This window comes from Nuphar pumila, chromosome 17 (assembly GCF_984573655.1).
Source record: "Nuphar pumila chromosome 17, dmNupPumi1.hap1.1, whole genome shotgun sequence".
NCBI lineage: Eukaryota > Viridiplantae > Streptophyta > Magnoliopsida > Nymphaeales > Nymphaeaceae > Nuphar > Nuphar pumila.
This window is the reverse complement of record NC_143265.1, coordinates 17,568,085-17,589,270: the sequence shown is the minus strand read 5'-3', so window position 1 is coordinate 17,589,270 and position 21,186 is coordinate 17,568,085. Positions and strand designations below refer to the sequence as shown.

Genomic DNA, 21,186 nt, shown 5'->3' with positions numbered 1-21,186 from the left:
AATAGAGATGAATAAAATGCGAATATTATGCATGATCAAATTCTCCCATGCTTATCGTTTGCTAGTCCTCGAGCAAACTGAAGCAAAAAGCAAAATGATAACTAATCAAAGCAAAAACCTAACTCACTTTCGTAGGAATCTCGGTTGCATTTAGCGTATGCAACAAGCCCTTTCAACCCCTGGGTTACCCCAGTGGACGAGTAAGGTCTTGTGAGGGTTTGCAGTGATGCTACCCACAAACATCTCTATCGTGTATGCATAAAATAATCAACTTCGAAAATCATTAGGCAGTTAAGAAGTTTGTTTTCGCAAATATTTCATGACATTGCATTATCAAAACATAATTAGAGTCTTTTATAGGCCACCACAAAATAAAACATTTTCTTTCACTTTTCTAAATATCTTAATCATTTATGCTTTATTCTCAGAAAATCAAATATATATATATATATATATATATGGTATTATTTACTTATCCTCACTCATATGTTTTTTGCACATGTTTTCTCAATATTTATTTTTAAGCAGTGAACTTTTTCTTTTACGCTCTTTTTCTTTTTCTTGATTTTTAATATTTTCACATTTTTTCTTTCTTTCTTTTGTTGAGCACTATATCAAATTTTTAGTTTTCGTGACTCGTGTAACGAGCTTTGGGTCAGTGACTCACAGGCTAGATGATCTTAGGGCACTAGATACTAAATACCCCTCAGCTTTAATCGCTCAAGTCACTAGACCTTCAATTTTTATAGTTTTACGTATAGTACTTCTCTATCATGTGCAATGTTAATATCTATTAGGCTCTCTATAAAGTCCATGTAACGGGCTTTCGGGCCGGTAGCTCCAAAACCAGATGGCTTTAGGGCACCAGGTGTAAACACCCCTCAGGCTCTACTTGTTCGAACAAAATAGGCCACAAATATTAATTTAGACATAAAAGTGATTTCCTTCGTTATCCTTTTGAACATGGAACTCAAACATTTCAACTTGTGTCTGAGCCTAGCTACTAGGGAATATGAAGATAAAAAAACTAAACATATGCTCTTTTTACTTTTTGAGCTCATGAATGCAATGTTGTTCATTTGCTTAGTTTTTTTCAAAAATAAAACTGTGCATATTCATACTTATGATTCAAAATAAACTCTAACATGCATCTATCGTCATTTCTTTGAAATTCACATAAACAACCATGTTTTTTTAGATTAGTGTCGAAATTTATTTTTGCGGGGCTTAAAAATTCTCTAAAAACATTAGATTATGTAAAGCATTAATATAAGGTCAAACTCATTCCTTAAAAGCTCAATTTTTATGAATTTTCATTAATGTGCAAGTACAAAGACATAAAAAGTTTGGGTGTGCAAACTACACAATCCCCCATGCTTGAATGACAGTGTCCTCAGTGGCACTCCCCCATGCTTGCATGAAACTGAGTGAATGCATATGAGAAACAAAATAAATGAAAGGAAAGTAGTAGAAGTCACCTAATCTACTCTATAGAATCTTACCTGATACGACATGTGAATGGCTCTGCATATGTTCCACCTGTCTACCTATTATGCAACTCATAAAAATATACAAAAAATGCAATGCATACATAATCTGACATCTAACTCATGAAAGAAGAAAACTATTTAAAACATAAAAACTACTAAGACTACTAATAATACATCACAAATATGGGCTGCCTCCCATAAAGCGCTAAGTTTTACGTCCTTAGCCAAACGGATCTCTGGTGACCCTTCATCATCCATGAGATCAACAGACGTGAAGTCACGCTCAATCGGGAGGTCTAAGGAAAATGGTCTCATCTATAACCCTGCCCACTATGTTTTCTCTAACTCTACCCCTATGTACCCTAAGCTGACTCTCTAGACTAGCAGGAAGAACAACATTAGTCTCCATGTGGCGGCTATTCTCAAAGGATGGAGAGCCATAAACCGAGAATCTATATGCATCCAACTATGGATCAGATGCTTCCCTGTGACGTCTGTCACCTGAAAGCAGTCGTCATGTCCTGTCGCTCTGTTGGCAGGATCAAAGATATGTTAACGCAAATGCTTGTTGCCAAAAGAAACATCCATCTCTCCAGTATAACAATCGATACGAGCATGAGCAATGGCCAAGAATGGTCTGCCCATAATGATGGGGATCTGATGAACGACGTCAATGCCCTCCATGTCTAGAACAAGAAAATCAAAAGAGAAATAAGTCATCGATCATGACTAACACATCTTCCAAGATTCCTCGCGGACACTTGATAGACCTGTCAGCCAACTGGAAGACAATAGTCGTGGGCTTTAAATCCCCAATCCCAAAGGTGTCATAAAGGGAACTCAGCAATATGTTCACGCTTGCCCCAAGATCGAGCAATGCACGCTCGATAGTTGTGTTTCCTATGACACACGAGATGATCGGTGCCCCAGGATCCTTGAGCTTAGGTGGGGCTTAGTGCCGAAACACGAAGCTCACCTGCTCAGTCAAGAAGATTGTCTTGGGCACTGACCTCGATTTTTTCTTGAGTGCAAAGTTCTTCGAGGAACTTTGCATAAGCAAGCACTTGCTGGATGACGTCAAGCAGGGGGGTGTTTATGTGAACCTGCTTGAACATGTTAAGCACCTCGTGCATGTGTGCCCCCTGCTTGCCAAAATTGTGCGGTTTGGCCAAGGCCTAAGGAAAAGGAGCTCTGGGGATATACGAAGAAAGCACAGGCCGTGGGCCCTGCCCGTTCTCCTTGGGTGTGGTAGTGGGCTCACCAGTCGATTCCTGAGTAGGGTGGAATGCCTTTCTACTCCGAAGGGTCATAACAGTGTTGACCTGCTCTTGGTTGGACTCTGTGAGGTGCAGGCCATGATACATGGGTTCCTTACCTTTCGGGTTGACAACAGACTGACTTGGAAGGCTTCCCTCGCTTCGCCTTCTCAAGGCTTCAGCCAACTGTCCCATCTGAGTCTCTAGCTTCGCTATCGACCTCGTGTAGGAACTGAGGTTGGCTTTAATGTCAGAAAATGCTTCGAGCAACTTCTCTTGAAAAGATGGGCTCGGTGTAGGCTCCTGAGGAAAAGGGCTAAGCTGGGGAGGGGCCTGAGGGAATGTGGGTCGCGGGTAACCTTGTAGGAGGTTACCCTGCCTGTGCTGTGTCTGAGGAGGCAGATGGGGTGGCTCTTGCGGATTTCTCCACGTAAAGTTGGGATGATTTCGCCATCCCGGGTTATAAGTGGGCGTATAAGGATCGTGCACCGGTCTGGCAAAACCTTGGGTAGCATTCACTTGCTCCTGAACGAATTCAAGATAGAGTGGTGTTGTCGGACAATCAGAAACCAAGTGTGCAGGGCTAACATGTAGCTCACACACTCTTTCTACTGGATTTAGCGAAGCTGGATTGGCCAGTAATTGATCAACTTTCCTGGTCAGCTGGTCCACTTTGATTTGCAACTCATGTCCGAACCCAACTTCGAAAATCCCTCCCTTCCTGGAATCACTAGGAACAGGTGTGGTCTTATCAGGTCGCAAGGACAGGGCATGATGCATGGCATTTTCGCTCAATGTATCGAATAGGGCCCATGCCTCGTCCTCGCTCTTGAGGATGAACGTGCCCTCACACGAAGAATCAACCATTTGCCTGTCCTTCTCGAGAGACTATTGCAAAAGTACTGCACCAGTTGCCAACGAAGCACCTGGTGGTGGGGGTACTTTCAGAAAAGATTTTTCATTCTCTCTCAAGTCTCGTGAAACTGTTCTCCCTCAATCTGAGAAAAGTTGGTGATGGCTTTTCGATACTGGTTCGTCTTACCAATTGAAAAATACTTCTTGAGAAACTCACGCTGCATGCATTCTCAAGTGGTAATTTGAACCGTATCTAAGGCCTTCAGCCTGTGTTTGGGTTTGTCCTTGAGGGAGAACGAAAACAACGTCAACCTCAACGTGTCATTTCCAAAGTTGTTGATCCGCCCAGTGGAGCAGATATCGAGGAACTCATCGAGATGACGGTAGAGATCTTCGTTGCTCAGGCCATAAAAAGATGGAAGCATTTGGATTATGCTGACCTTTATCTCAAAATGGAGAGCTCCTACAACGGGTCTAGCGATGCAGGAGGCGAGAGTATATTCATTAGGAATGAAATACTCTCTCAGAGGACGGTCAACTATTGATCCTGAGCCATGGGGCCGGATCGATGAACTCTCGTAATAAGGGACTCGGGGTCCTCAACTATCTCAGCAAGCTTGGGGTCAAGCGAGCATCACCCTTGCATGCACCTGAGGGTAGACCGGTGCAACAACCGTCCTAAGTAAAAGGCTTTCTACCTACAGCAAACCACAAAGCAAGTAAAGAGAAAAATAAAACTAGAAAGCAAAAAATAAACAAACACCACACACTTTCACCCAACAAATATTTTGCGAAAAGTAAGCTATTAGCACGATACCAATCGTGCGTAGTCACCTTCTAAGGGTAGCCTAGTAGGTGGGTCGCGCAAGAAAGGTAAACTGGTATTGAGGGTGTGCAAACACGTGGTTCTAAACCTAAATGCTGAAGAGAAACTAAACAATCCTAAATAATTAGCAATAAATGAAACTAAGTCTTAAACAAAGAACAAAAAGTAAACTAGCAACCTAAATAAACATGAACACTCAGTGGCAATAAAGTGAATACTCGTATTTAATCGCCGTTCCCCGGCAACAACGCCAAAAATTTGGTGTGAGTTTTGAAAAATGATTTTTAAAATACTATTTTTATGTAAAAACAGTGTGAAAGCAAGACACCAAAAAATAAAAACCGGCTCACACGAGTGGTGGAGTCCGGGTCGATCTCAGGGAACGGGAAAATACATGTATTCAAGCACACAATTAACTAATCTTTATTGCCAAAAATAAAAATCAATTAATTGAGTAAATAAAGGAGAGAGTGCAGCCCTCTGAGGCGGACTTTAAACAATAAAATAACGGCCTTATTACAAACCTAAATTAATTGAATAAAATAAAATAAAATAAACCATAATCTAAAAATAAAGAAAAGGTCTTGAATGCATACAAAAGTGCTTCAAATCTTTTAACCCCTTTCTTGAGCTTTTGCTTCTTTATTCACTTTTGTATGCATTTAATTAAGGGCATTTCTGAGGGCTTGAAGGGCCTTTTGAAGGGACCTTCAACAAAACAAAAGCAACCAAAACTAGACAAGATCTAATGGTTAGTTTAGTAAAAATTCAGCAAAACATAATTTAAACAAGAACTAAACAACTAAGGCACTAAAAGACAAAATAGTGAAACAAACTAACTACTTAAAACAAACTAAAACACGTTAACTAAATTAAAACAATGAAAACATGAAGTCGTAAACTAATTAAACAAAATAACTAGCCAATGCCATGAAATAAAACATAATCTAATTTATCTATTTAAACTACAACTAAACTAAATAACTAACTAATGCAAACTTAAATTAACTAAGGGTAAGCAACATATGAACTCAGCAGCTGGTTACTAACGTTTTTTTATTATAATTAACTACCTAAACTAAGGAAAGCTAGAAATCTAAAACAACCTGATTCAACAAACGGTTTGGGGCAAACGACCTATACCAAATAAAATACTAAAATGAAAGAAACCAAAGTAATTTGGGCTAACTATGAAAACACGTCAAAAAAAAATCTTTTATGACTAACCTATAGCAAGAAATATTAAAACTGATCTCTTTTAGTCTAATTAATAAAAATAAACAAACAAATTAATTCCAATTAACCAACACTAGAATTTGAATCGGCTAATGAACTACAAAACAAAAACTTCAAATAGCTTGATTAATTATTTATGCAACTTAGTCAACCTACCTAAAAAATAATAATTAAATCAAACAACCCATCTGATAAAAGGCTAAAACAAATACGCTAAGTAGAGCATAAGGTATGAAACAGTGCAGGCCTAAAAGGTGATTAACGTCAATCACGCTGGCTACGTGTTTGACGTTGATCTTAACAAAAATCGTAACAGTTTATGTATGCTCTGCCTAAAATATGCAATGTATTGGACTGATCGGCAGATTGCAGATGCGTCAATCATGCTGGCTGCGTGATTGACGATGGCCAAAAAATTATATATATAGATTAGATCTGCAGTTCACGCTTGCAGCAACACAACAAAAAACGATTTGGACTCAGCATCGATCACGCTCAGCGTGGATGGAGTGTGAAACAAGCTACTCGTTGGTTCACTCTATGCGTAATCTAAACCTAAGAAAATCAACTAGAACAAAACAAAAAGAGTAGCATAATATGATCTAATGACGACTATGGCTAACCAAAATATTGCATTTTAACTAAGCTATGTAAACGACCAGCGGAAAACAAATCGAACATGATAGAAGACATAATGAAACTACTATTTACGATGTTCATGAACTATTCTAAACATGCAAAAATGAAGTACATAAAAATCAGACTATGATATATGTAATTAAGATGCAAAAAAATTAAATATGATGTATGCAATGTTTCTAAAATCTACGGAGAGGGGGGAGAAGATGCAAACCTGACGATCCGCATCCGATGGAGGGGTTGAGAAAAAGTGGTTTTTCCGTTGAGCAGCGCACGCCTCCATCGAGTAAGGCAAGAAGAACCGGCGATAGAGATACGTTAGAAGCAAGACGAATCCGAGGAGGAAAAGAAGAGAACGGGGGAGAACCGGTTGGGAACGAAGAGGATGAGGAAGAGAAGAGAAGAGGGAGAAGAGGTCTGCATTTTCTAATGTGGGTTCATGCTGGAAAAGTTTTATTTATAATAAAAAATTAGGTTAACAACACATTTTCTATGGAATTACGGAATATTTTCAAAAATTCCAAAACAAGTCTTCTTCAAAAACGTGTTTTTCAAAAGGTTTTTTTCTAAATGAATTAAAATTAGTTAATTAAAGCCTAATTTAACTAAACTATAATTAAGAAGAATTCTAAACTAATAAAAACACTGAAAAACAAGGGTCGGACAAAAAAATACGATTTTTCCTGAAAATTCAATTTAAAACAAAACCTCTGTAAAGATGGGTTTTTAATGCGATTTTATCATGGATGATTCATAAATAGAGATGAATAAAATATGAATATTATGCATGATCAGATATCATGCATATTCCTGTTCTAGCATTAGATCATGCATCTTTACCTGTTCTTTTAATTGCGATATATTGTTGTTGCATGATAAATGTTTGCTAATGCATGAATGGTGATTTTAATACTGAAATTTATTATAGTTGCATTTTTTTAAAAATATTGCATGAATTTGATTTATATTCTTTCTGCTTATTTGAATTATTAGAGGAATTCGTACGAAGGATCTATGATTCTGACACCATATATTTTATGTTTTTCACTGCCTTAGAAGACTAGTGATGAGATAGACTCCTATAGAGAGCCACGAGGACTGCGTCACTACTTGACGATTTACTTTGGGACAGAGTCACTCTATATTTTGCTTTATTTGACATTCATTTACTTATTGTTCTCAAACTTTATTGATTGATGAATAAAGTTATTTTGGTTTGGATGATGGTGGTGTAAGATTCCTTGTGGCGTGGATGTGTTATGACTGTAAGACACTAGGGGCTCTAGGTTTTTTTCCGCAATTGTTTTAAAAAAAAATTACTTTTCAATGGGAATGAGTTGTTGTCGTTACACCAAAGGTCTCTTGCGAACACACAAAAAAAAGTGGATTATCCGAACGAAAACAAACATATAGTAAAAACTGCAAGGACTTTTCTCATCTCCAGAGTTATTCCAAAACATTTTTGGGCTGAGGCATCCCTTACTGAAGTTTACCTTATAAATCGTCTTTTATCATCAATACTTCAAAATATAACTCCATATGAAAAACTTTTTGAAATTTCTCCTGATTATTTTAGACTAAGAACCTTTGGATGTAAGTGTTTTGTATTAACCAACAAAAATGACAAGTTATCTCCAAGAGCCATCCCCCTGTGTATTTCTTGGGTATGGTGAGAGTCAAAAGGAATTTTGATGCTATGATTTTGAAAATAATAAATTATATGTTTTAAGAAATGTTACCTTTTTAGAGAAGGGAAGTTTTTTTGATAAAAATGTGCCTAAGAGAGGATGGATATATATTTTTAGAGTTGGATTATAAGAATGATAGTGATTTGATATCAAAAGAGAATCAAATTGCTAGTAATGAACCTCAAATGCATACTTAGTGTGGTGGACATCAGGATCACTTTCAAATTATTCAATATAAAAGGAGACAAGAGAGCTACCATCCTAATGCCTTAGAAAAATATTTTAACCTAGAAGACCAAGAAACTAGAAATATTAGGCACTGTGAAAGACAACATAAAGAGCCTGATAGATTCGTGACATATGAGTCCTTTTCCCCTCAATACAGAGCTTGTATAGCAAAAATTTTCTCCTACTTTGAACCAGTTTCATATAATCAAGCTAAAAACTATCCAGAATCGCAAATCGCAAAATACCATGTGTGAAGAAATAAGAGCATTAGAAAAATCTAAAACTTGGGAATTGACCAACTTACCACCTGAGAAGAAATCAATAAGATGTAGATGGGTCTTCAAGGTTAAAACTAAAAGTGATTGAACATTGTAAAAATATAAAGTCAGACTAGTAGCTAAAGGATACTCACAGGAATATGGGATATATTATGATGAGACTTTTGCCCCTATCAATAGAATGACTACTGTTAAAACAGTTATAGCTGTGACTGCTATTAGGAAATGACATCTACCAAATGGATGTCAAAAATGCCTTAATGGAGAATTAAAAGAAGTGTAACCACTTGGGTATAATATTCTGAGTGGAAAGGTTTTTCATCTTAAAAAGGCCTTATATAGTCTCAAACAAGCACCGAAGGCCTAGTATGATCGCTTTAGTTCTGTTATGACTGATCTTGAATATTTTTCATGTTATACTAATATATCTTTATTTGTTAAAAAATATGTTGTAGGTATTGTAATTTTGCTTCTTTATGTTGATGACAGGAGGAGATAAACAGGGAGTAAATCACATTGAACATGTACTCAAACAAAATTTTGAAATGACTGATTTAGGTTTTCTCAGATTTTTCTTAGGGATTGAAGTAACTTATTCTCTTCGAGGATATTTGTTAACTCAATATAAATTTGCTACTGAGATACACATGAAGTTATCAACTCAAAAATGAAGATTGATGATGGAACTCCATTGGACAATCCCACTCTATATCGACAGATGATCGGTGCCTTGACATACTTGACCATCACCAGACCAAACATATCCCATGCAATTTACACTGCTAGTTAATTTCAGCACTCTCCTACCTCAGTTCATATAAGTGTTATTATGCGTATTGTTAGATATTTAAAAAATTATGTTAACAAAGGATTATTATTATCCTCTTCCTCTCCTCTTGAACTTTCACTGAAGAAGAGATCCCAATGATAGACGCTCAACCACTTGTTTCTGTGTTTTTGTAGGAGACTCACTGGTATGCTGAAAATATAAAAAGCAACAAAAGGTATCTCTGTCATCCATGGAAGCAGAGTATCGGGCTATGACTAATCAACAACACCATTTAGATTATGCGGTGATAACAAAAGTGCCATATACATTGCTGATAATCATACTTTTCATGAGCACATCGAGATGGACTGCCATTATGTCAGAGAAGAATGCTTGAAGACTATTTCGCTGCTACATGTCATATCTGAATATCAGTTTATAAACTTCTTCACTAAAGCCCTTCTCCTATGTTTCAGTTTTTGTTTGACAAACTTTCAGTGATCACACCGTAAGTTTGAGGGGCAGTGTCAATGTATAGAGGTATTTTAGTCTTTCTGTACATGTAAGGGTATTATGGTCATTGTACAACCTTTTTTCTGTTTTATTTTCTTTTTCTTTTTATTATTATATATTTTAGAATAGGATTGGGCTTTTTGGTCTTTGACCATAGAGCCGTTACACTTGGTCTCCTTTATGTATATAAAGGGGTTGAAACCGTGAAAAGATCAAGTGCAATATGATTGCACAAATATGTGCATTGAGCACCTGATCACCCTCTATCTTGGGGACAGGGCCTGTCAGGTGTGGGACCCAAGACCTGATGATGGGCTATGGAGTGCTTAATGCACAAAATTTTGTGCAATCATATTGCACCCTATCCAGACTCGTTGAAACCCCTCTCTATGTTAAGCTTTTTCTTAGAGCTTTTCTCAATACTATTCTACATTTTTATGTGTGTTGTGCGCCCTCAAGTGGCTGATTTGTGTGATTTTGTGTTTACGTAATTGACCCATAAGTGGTCATTGTGATTGTGTATGTCCATAAGTGACATTTGAATCTTTTTATTTCATTACACTTCCCTTTCTTCTTTTCCTTTCCTTTTCTTCCTTCCGTCCCTCATTCCTTCCCTTTTTGTAGCGATATTTATCACATTAATATTCCCGATGTTGTCGGCTACCTTGAAATAGCCAATAATATCGCGATATTTTCAAAATATCGGCGATATTAGTGACTGGTATTAAATTTGTTTGGTTAAAGTGTGTTTTGAGTAAATGAACCATGGTAAATTCGTCCATGTAGTCAGATTTATTCAAAATGCATAGCAATGAGCTTTTATTTATTTATGCATGTATATTTCTATATATATATATGTATTTATGAATTGTGTATGTATAGCTCTTTGCCATTGATATAATGCCTACATTGTGATATTTATCAGATAATATCTCTATGTAATATTTTCAGTTTCCTTAGTTTTTCCTTTTCACAATTTAAGCACAATTTTTTTTTATTCATTATCATTTCACAAATTTTTTAATTTTGTATTTATTTTCAAAAAAATTATGCCAACAGTTTTTTTTTGCATATTTTTGTTCTATTTTTGTACTTTTCTATTTTTCAAATTCCAAGATTTTCTTCAGCTTTATGCAAGTTTTCTAAGAAATCTATAACATCTTGCCTTGTTGAGAATTGAGATACAGCAAAGAGCATATGTGGCTATGATACATACACACATGCACGTGACTATGATGCATGCATACCCATTCATTCATTCATTCATCCATTTTGTAGTTGTGGCATTTGTACTGAATCCTGCATAAATTGATAATTTGATGCTGTGTTGGTCGTTTATTAGGAGTGCCATTTTATGTGTGTTGGATTAGACAAGAAAGTAATGAATTGATTAAGTTTCACTTATTTTATTTTAGTTGCCAATAAAGAGATCCGCGAGCAGATGGCTAAAGTTGACCAACCTATAACAAGTCTGAAGCCTCCACCAGCAGATAACATGGTGGGCGAGAGATCATCAAGTAAAGGTGGTGCTGGGAAAAGAGGAAAATCTCATATAACTGCAGCATCCTATACTATTGCTTCCCTTCAAACTGCAACAAACAGTTTCAGTCAGGAATGCCTTGTTGGGGAGGGTTCACTTGGGCGTGTATATAGGGCAGAGTTTCCTAATGGAAAGGTGATGAATACTTCAACAGCTATGACTTGGCCTTGAAACCTTTGAATAAAAATGATATTTTTTTTATGGAATTGCAAATTGTTATCTGCATGCATTTTTTTTCCATTTTTATTAGTTGGTTTTGTTAGTCAAGTTTGGTATCTGGTTTAGGCACCGGTAGACCCTACCGTGGGAGAGCAGATCCAGTGATCGGGCCCAAGTACTTGGCCACACAAAACACAGAAAATCGCTACACGCGTTAGCATTTTTCTGTGTTTTATGTGGCCTGAGTACTTTGTAAAATACTCTGTCCGATCAACTAACTACATCTTCCACCATGGACCCAAGCATTTCAGTGGGACAAACATGATAAATTGGATTGTGTTGTGCAGATCCTGATCTTTATATTCTTCTGAAGGAATACTGCATTTAAATGTCTTAGGTCCAAGAATATGATATGTTTGACTTTAAACTGGGTTATGTTTATCTTACAAGGCGTAGTTCTTTCCTGTTCTTAGTTGGGCTTAGATGCTTGGCCTGAGCCTACCAGTCTGATTTATGTGTCTGGTTGTTGATGGTTTAACAATAGCCTTTTCGGCCTTAGTTATTTACTGGTTGAAAACCTGTATCTAAACAAGGCATTTGCATATAGTAGAGTAAAAAACAACCACCACAGCTATAAACTGTGAGAAATCAGATGTGGGAGTCACCTTACTATCGTAGCAAGAGATAGAGAGAGAGGTAAGAGGGAAGAGAGAAAAAAATGTTGGGCGTAATGTCTTCTCCCCTTTCCATTGATATTTATATGTTGTACGAGTGGTACAATACAGTACAATAGTACAATACAGTACAGTATGCTGTACAATACAGTACAGTACAATACTGTACAATAGTACAATACAGTACAGTATGCTGTACAATACAGTACAATACAGTACAGTAGTACAATACAGTACAGTATGCTGTACAAGTGGTACAATACAGTACAGAAATATATTCATTTACATATACATATTTAACAGCCTCCCTCAAGTTGAGGATGGTCTTCAATCATGCTCAACTTGCCCTTAAGTAACCAAAATTGATGACTAACCAATCCTTTGGTGAAGATGTCTGCTACTTGGTCTTCTGATCTGACATACGAAGCCTCAATTTCTTCTGTTTCAATCTTTTGTCTAACAAAATGCTGATCAATCTCAATGTGCTTCGTGCGACAATGATGAATAGGGTTAAAAGAAATATTAATGGCACTTTGATTATCACATAAAAGCAGAGAGGAAGAGATAGGTTCATTCAACTCTTGAAGAAGATGCCGTACCCAAGTGACATCAGCTGTCCCTGCTGCCATTGCCCTGTACTCTGCCTCAGTGCTGGATTTAGCAATGGCCTTTTGTTTCTTACTACTCCAAGTGACAATATTTGGGCCAATAAAAACACAATATCCTGAAACCGACCTACGCTCATCAGGGTCCCCACCCCAATCTGCATCACAATATGTAAGTAAACGGTGTCCTGTAGTGAAGCTTTCATCTTTGTGATAGAGCAATCCATCTCCAATAGTCCCTTTCAGATATCTGAGAATACGCTTAATACATTCCATATGACAATCAGTGGGAGCATGCATAAACTGAGATGCTTGATTTACAGCATAAGCAATGTTAGGTCTTGTAAATGTAAGATATTGCAACATACCAACAATGCGGCGATATAAAGTGGAATCATGATATAATTGGCCTTCTTTTGCACTAAACTTATGATTTAAGACAGATGGGGTGCTGAGAGGTTTACAATTAATCATACCAGTGGTGTGAAGAATGTCAAGAGTATACTTGTGTTGACTTAGAGTGAGTCGATCATCTTGTCTATCGACTTCAACTCCCAAGAAGTATCGCAATGGGCCTAAGTCCTTCATCTTGAATTTGGCCATGAGTAAAGACTTGACCAAGGCAATATGTGCATCATCACTCCCAGTGATAATGATGTCATCAACATATATAAGAGCCCAAGTAGTAACATGATCATTCTTATACATAAATAAAGAATGATCAAGTATACTCTTAGAAAAGCCATGCTGCTGAATTTCCATGGAGAAACTCTCAAACCAAGACCGAGATGCCTGTTTTAAACCATAAAGAGACCTTCTCAATTTACAAACCCATGTAGCCGCATCATGTTCACTATATCCAGGAGGTTGCTCCATATACACCTCTTCCTTCAAGTCCCCATGTAGGAACGCATTCTTGACATCCAACTGGCTAAGAGACCAACCATGCTGAAGTGCCAAAGTGAGGATCACACGAATGGTGCCAATTTTGACAACAGGGCTAAACGTTTCCTCATAATCTTGCCCATATTGTTGTGTGAATCCGCGTGCAACAAGGCGAGCTTTATATCTTTCAATGCTACCATTTGGTTTACGCTTGATCTTGTAAACCCATTTGGAACCAACAACATTTCTATCAACAGGTCGAGGAACAATATCCCATGTATGACATTCATGAAGTGCTGCCATTTCTTCGTTCATAGCTTCAACCCAAGCTCGAGAATGGGCTGCCTGATGGAAAGTAGACGGCTCTTTCTCTTTGGCCACATTGGTTAGAAACAACTGAAAGTCAAGAGAAAAATTGTTGTAACTAACCCAACGATGGATAGGATGCCTTTCACGTGTGGATCGTCGAAGAGGGGGAGCCTCGTGAGATGGAGTTGAAGGGGCTCCTCGACGGGCATAAACCAAACCTGAAAACCGTGAAGGTGCATCCTGGATGATGGAGTTGTCTGCTTCAAACTGAATTGGTTCATCAACAACAGGATCTCTGATAGAGTCATATAGCAAAGTATCACAAAGCCATGGATCATAAGTAGTTTGCTCATATACCTGAGAAGTATCACAAGTGCTGAAATGGTCATCATCAAAAACAACATTTCTAGACACCTTAATCTTACCCAAAATAGGATCATAACATCTATATCCTTTATACCCATCGGCATATCCCAGAAATCTGCACTGAACTGCTCTGTCCTGAAACTTGTTACGTAAAGAATGATCCACATGGACATAACAAATGCATCCGAAAGCATGCAAATCATCATAAGAAGGGTGAGAACCGTGAAGCAAATAATAAGGAGACTGATCTCCTAATAATTTCATAGGCAACCTGTTAATGATATGCACTGCAGTGTGAAAGGCCTCAGTCCAAAGAGAGAAAGAAATATCAATATTGTGCATCATACTTAACGCGGTTTCAACAATATGCCGATGCTTACGTTCTGCTACTCCATTCTGTTGTGGAGTGTAAGGACAAGAGGAGTTACGTGTGATGCCATGGTCCTTTAAATATTCACTAAAATCATGAGATAAGTATTCTCCACCACCATCACACTGGAAATAAGTGATATTTGAATTGAAAAGGTTCTGAACAAGAGCATGGAATTGTTTGAAAAGTTTGAACACTTCAGATTTAGATTTCATAAAGTAAATCCAAGTGTAACGAGTGAAAGAGTCAAGAAATAACACATAATAACGAGAGCCAGATAGAGATGAAACAGGAGCTGGGCCCCAAACATCAGAGTGAATAATTTCAAATGGCTTGGAAGCTCTTTTATTGATACTTTGAAAGGGAAGTACATGACTCTTGCAGACATTACAACTAGGACACTTATGATCTAATTTGACTTTGGGAATAAAACCTTGAGAAGACAATTTGTCAAGGAACCCTTGACTACAATGACCTAACCGACGATGCCAAGAAACTGACTTATTACATTGCATAACAGAAGAAGACTGACTCAAATAAGCAGGAAAAGATGGAGACACGGTAGATGACGTCTTCAAAGTCCCGGGGGCTGCTTCGAAGACGTACATGTTTCCGCGTCGTTCACCCTTAGCGAGCATCTTCTTGGTTCGAAGGTCCTTAAGACAAACAGAAGACGGAGTAAATTCCATGGATGAATTTGTTTCATCAACCAATTTAGAAACAGATAAAATGTTTTTCTCAATGGCAGGAGTGAGTAAGACATTTTTCAATGGTAGTGTAGATTGTGACAAAGAGAGAGATGCATTTCCAGTATGAGAAATAGGGTGGTGGGAACCATCTCCCGTGACAATAGTGCCAGTGCCAATATAAGGAACCATGTTGGAAAGTTTACCTGCATCAGAAGTAACATGTGCGGCTGCTCCATAATCAATATACCAAACTCCATCATCATTCTGACGCAAATTCATGTTGTTAAATGCAGTCATCAGAATTTGTTGCACATCATGTGGCAACCCTGCACTCTGTCCCTGATCAGTACCCTGATGTGCTCGAAAATTTCCCTGCGGCTGCCCCTGAAACTGTCTAACATTCATCTGTCCAGCTCTTGGTCCTGGCTTCCCTGCCTTGTTGCGATTCTGTGGGTTGTGCCAACAATCTGCTTTCACATGGCCACGCTTGTTGCAATGGAAGCAAGTAGGGACACGGGTACCTCTAGTGGCAGGTGGAGCAGTAGGAGTAGGAAGGAGTCCTCCACGGCCCATATGAGCAGCAGGTGGACGAAATGAGGTAGACCCAGATGTAAACATGACAGGATGAGGATCATCAATAAGATGATCTTGAGTCAAACTAACTTCATACTGTAGGAGTTTGGCCTGTAAATCCTCAAAGCATGGAAGTGTAGAGGCAACCTGTAATGCAGTGCAAAACATACGATATTGGGGCCCAAGGCTTCCCAATACCTGCTGAACAACATCTCTGTCAGAAACAGGATATCCAATAGCGGCCAACTGATCAATGATAATTTTGATATCCCCTAGAAATTCAGTAATGGTCTTAGTTCTCTTTCGCATAGATTGGAACTGCCATTTCAGTTGAAGTGCACGTGATTCAGAAACCTGTGAATAAGAGTGAGCAAGATGTCTCCATAGTTCTGCAGCAGTAAAATGGTCAGAGATAGTTTGTAATATACGATCAGATAACGTGGCAGTCAAATAGGCAACCACAGATTGGTCCTTCTGAAACCAAACATCATACGCAGGATTTGGAATAGCAATGCAACTCACCTTCCCATCATTACCAGTTACCTCTTGCGTAATAGTCATAGGTGGGGCGGGTGATCCCCCATCCAGATGCCCGGAAAGACCATGACTTCGGATAAACGGCAGAATTTGGCGTTTCCAAAGTAAGTAGTTATCATGAGTTAATTTGTGAGAAACAAGTTGAGAAAGAAATCCGGGGCTGATTTTAGAATCCATAAGGAAGAAGATCAAAGATGAATCAAACAGCACGACAGAAATTCGTAGGTTGTACGGACAAAACCGTACGGACAGAAATTTTTGAGTTTTGGAAATCACGATTTTTTTAGTTAATCGTGCAGAATGTACGATTTATCAACTATATTGCAAGAAATAGATAAGAAATCACAAGAAGTTTGAGAAAAGAGGCACTTTTGAGAAATGAGGGTTCCCAAATTTGGGGAAAGCAGAAATTAGGGTTGATAAAATTGGGGATAACAGAATATGTAAGAAGGAAAAGATGCACGATATGAGGAAATGAAGAAACGACGTCGAAATATAGTGATTCAACGGAGAAACAACAGAGAAAAGATGAAAAAAAAACACTTTCCTTGAGAACGCCCAAAAACGCACGTCAAGGTCCTTAGGGGCCTTCCAGATGATCGTGATTACCACGCCCTTGGCTCTGATACCATGTGAGAAATCAGATGTGGGAGTCACCTTACTATCGTAGCAAGAGATAGAGAGAGAGGTAAGAGGGAAGAGAGAAAAAAATGTTGGGCGTAATGTCTTCTCCCCTTTCCATTGATATTTATATGTTGTACGAGTGGTACAATATAGTACAATAGTACAATACAGTACAGTATGCTGTACAATACAGTACAATACAGTACAATACTGTATAATAGTACAATACAGTATAGTATGCTGTACAATACAGTACAATACAGTACAGTAGTACAATACAGTACAGTATGCTGTACAATACAGTACAATACAGTACAGTAGTACAATACAGTACAGTATGCTGTACAAGTGGTACAATACAGTATAGAAATATATTCATTTACATATACATATTTAACATAAACTGGCTTCCAGATTTTACTCTTGGGTTATGTAAACTTGCTTCTTTTGTTCTTCACGCTTTCTTGTCTGCAAATTTTGGTTTTGGTAAGAATGAATTAGCAACTAATACCATGTTCCTTTGCTATGTTGTAGGTTCTAGCTGTCAAGAAGATCGACAACTCAGCAGTGTCCCTGCAGGAGGAAGACAACTTCCTTGAAGCAGTATCAAATATGTCACGTTTGAGACACCCAAATATCACAGCCTTGCTAGGGTATTGTGTAGAACATGGGCAGCACTTCCTGGTTTATGATTTTTATGGAAATGGAACTCTTCATGAGATTCTACACTTTACTGAGGATAGCACAAAGATACTGACATGGAATTTACGTGTGAGGATTGCCCTTGGCACAGCTAGGGCACTTGAGTAAGTTTACAACAATAACATGATTCTGGTCTTGTTTTTGATGAGGTTGCTATGGCTGGTTCCTTTCTAACATATTTCTTAATTTTCTATTCAGATACTTGCATGAAGTATGCTTGCCTCCTGTTGTACACCGAAACTTCAAGTCAGCAAATATATTACTTGATGAAGAGTTGAACCCTCACTTGTCAGACTGTGGGCTGGCTGCGCTAACTCCCAATACTGAGAGACAGGTGGGCTCTCTCTCTCTATATGTATATGTGTGTGTGTGTCATATTTTAACAATGTGTGTACCATGGCAGGTTTCTACACACATGCTTGACTCATTTGGTTACAGTGCTCCTGAATTTGCCATGTCCGGAAGCTACACTGTAAAGAGTGACGTCTACAGCTTTGGAGTTGTCATGTTAGAACTGTTAACTGGTCGGAAGCCACTGGACAGGTTTCCTCTCTAGTTCGTGCGTGGCTCAAAATTTTTCCTTTCATTAGTTATTTGCACCTTGCCAACTGGAACCCTTTCTGTTTGTTTCTGATTCCTATTTGTTGGTTTTGAAGTTCAAGGCAAAGATCAGAACATTCTCTTGTGAGATGGGCTATACCACAGCTTCACGATATTGATGCATTGGCGAAGATGGTTGATCCAGCTCTCAAAGGCATGTATCCAGCAAAATCTCTTTCACGGTTTGCTGACATAATTGCAATTTGTGTTCAGGTACCATGCCACATGGATCTTTTTATTCCTTTTTTTCCTGAAATTTACTTGCAATGCCTACTTGAAATCATGGAAAAAATCAATAGGAAGTTGTGGGAGTGCTTTCATCATACACCATGAGCAGCAAGCGAAATATCACCTACACCGATAAAATTTGAAGTTGCAATTATATTAATATCGGAAGTAACAAGGAGTTACAGTTTTTGTAATGATAAAAATTTAATTCTCTAAGCATTCTTTGTTGGTGGGTTGAGGTTGGGGGTGGGGGGAATGGTTGATGGGAGAAAAGCTTAGTGTTCCCAAGCTGACCAACTTTTGGAGGATCAATCCAAAAGGATCAATTCCTCTCTCAAATCAATCAGTACATCAGGGCATCACTACTGCTAAAATCACAGGGTGTAATTTGGAAATTGTATACCAACTCAAATGGAGTTTGAGTGCTGGATAGCTATTATATCCAGTAAGGAGGCTCTCTCCAGGGCACCAAGTTCAACAGTTCCAGAATGTGCTAGACTTGACGCATTAAGAGCTTGGAGCCTGGAGCTGTTCATTTATTAAACAAGCTGAGTTTGAGGTTCAAATTAGGATTCATATGATCATTTGAAGCTCTTCCAATGATGGCATATGCATGTATTTCAGTACAATGTACTGTGGACTGTTGATTGATATTTAATGTGAGGGTCCATGATTAACTGGAAAGTTGAAGGATGAAACCACTCAATGAAAACCCTATCTAGGCTACCCTTGCTGAAAACTCGACTTTCCAAATGGCTAAATTTCAAGTGATAACCCTAACCAGTGGAGAAAGAGGGTTTCCAGCTGGTGCATCACGGATATGCTGCCTTTGAAGATGTCGAGCTTCTTCTCATTGCTTGGGCCGATGACCACTTCAGATCCTCACTTTTTCCTATCATCTAGGGTTCATCCTCACCCTCTGCATATAACCTGGGGCCTTCGTTGTTGAAGGACAGGAACAAAAAGCTTAGCTCGAGCTTGAACCTGAGCTCAAGCTCAGATTGAGCAGATCTTGAGCCTTTTTTCATACTTCTAGTGGAGATTGATCACCAGCGTTGGAATCTAGTCAAACTTGAGCATGCTCTGGGGCTTGCTGCCCCAGCTTGAATAAACCTGACTTTGGGCTCAACGCAGCTCATATACAGACCTATAACATTCATATTGCAGGTTTGCAATTCCTAATAATAAACTCAATGAATTCAATATTGTTTAATCCATCATTTTCACCTTGTTGGCAATGGCAATCCATTGGTGTAGCTTCGATATTCTAGAATTGATTTCCATGAAAAAGAGAATAATCATTTCTTTCAATAGGTTGTGGCTATACTGGTATATGTTCTTTTTGAAGTCTGATTCAAGTTTGTTGTTACTACTGCACTTGCAAAATTAGATCTTTATTTTGATTCCAATATAATTGGGCAACTAATGCTTCTATTGAACCTTGGTAGCCGGAACCGGAGTTTCGGCCTCCTATGTCTGAAGTGGTTCAATCTTTAGTCCGCTTGATGCAAAGAGCCAGTGCCAACAAAAGACGGTCTAGCGATGAAACAGGCCTCTCTTACAAGATCCTGGAACACGATCCATCAGACTTGTCCACTTGAGTTTCCTGAATAGCATGTAAAGAACATGCAGAGGTTTTTTCTTCAGCTTCGCCATTTTGCTCGGGCACCATAAATCTATTGCATTACGGCTTTTGGATTAGTAGGCGAGCCAATTTAACGGTGGAGGAATTGGTTTCCTTGCCCTGTCATTGCGGATAAGTTATTTATTTATGTATTTCTGTTGCAATCAACACAAGCACAATATAGCACATGGTATTCTTCCCACTCTACTCTGTGCAATTGTAATTATATCAAGGAGACATTATATGTATTTTGCTTTCTTTGTTTCGCTAGAGCAGATTTGGTCGAAATGTAAGTTGAGATACTTGGCAGTTAAAAAATTCATCAATTTCATCAAATACAGATTAGAGAGCAGCTGTAAAACAAGGAACTGCAGATTCTTGTATGTTTGTAAAGAGCAGAAGAAATAGATGTATGTCTGCTCTGTTTGGGGGCTTGTAGCCCGGAAGCCCAGGATGGGAGTTAGAGTTTTTGAGCTTAAATTTGACCAAACCATTACAGTAGTAGTTTTTTTGGGAGAAGGTGGTTTATGGAAATGAGAAAGAAGGTGAGACGGTGTCTTCTCTGTATTTGAACTAAAACACAGAATTGGTAACTACTATTTCCTAGAGGTGGTAGCTGCCAATTCTTGGAATTGATGGCTTCCACTTTTCCAAATCCATAAACTCCCTCCCAGTTCCCAAACAGAGCTTTAGGCACCACTTGTCTGATGCTTCTTGTATTGATATGGAAATGGGATCCATTGCAGCTATGCTCAATTTGTACTAAACTTGGTGCATTTTAAATAGAGATATTCTTCTACCTTCATGTTCGTCATGAATTTGGATTCATATTATTATCTTGATGTTCATTTCTGACATTCTGGTTAAGTAAGCGATATATTGACCCAGTGAATGGATTTGTGTTTCACCTGCATCACAAAGAT

The 21,186-nt window shown here is 38.3% G+C and overlaps 1 protein-coding gene across 2 annotated transcripts in view; it reads left to right on the top strand.

Annotated features, from left to right (window-relative positions):
• The window catches only part of LOC149811734 (protein STRUBBELIG-RECEPTOR FAMILY 8-like), a 69,815-nt gene extending 49,216 nt beyond the window's left edge, over positions 1–20,599 (top strand). The window contains exons 11-16 of one of the 2 annotated variants that reach the window (XM_089993249.1): positions 11,194–11,453; positions 17,644–17,915; positions 18,010–18,145; positions 18,215–18,354; positions 18,468–18,624; positions 20,088–20,599. In XM_089993249.1, the coding sequence (XP_089849375.1) occupies positions 11,194–11,453; positions 17,644–17,915; positions 18,010–18,145; positions 18,215–18,354; positions 18,468–18,624; positions 20,088–20,240 (1,118 nt within the window). In that variant the 3' untranslated portion in view covers positions 20,241–20,599. Of the gene's footprint in view, positions 1–11,193; positions 11,454–17,643; positions 17,916–18,009; positions 18,355–18,467; positions 18,625–20,087 lie in introns of both variants that reach the window. The other variant, XM_089993248.1, reaches the window with a different exon arrangement.
• Positions 20,600–21,186: the final 587 nt, after the last annotated feature.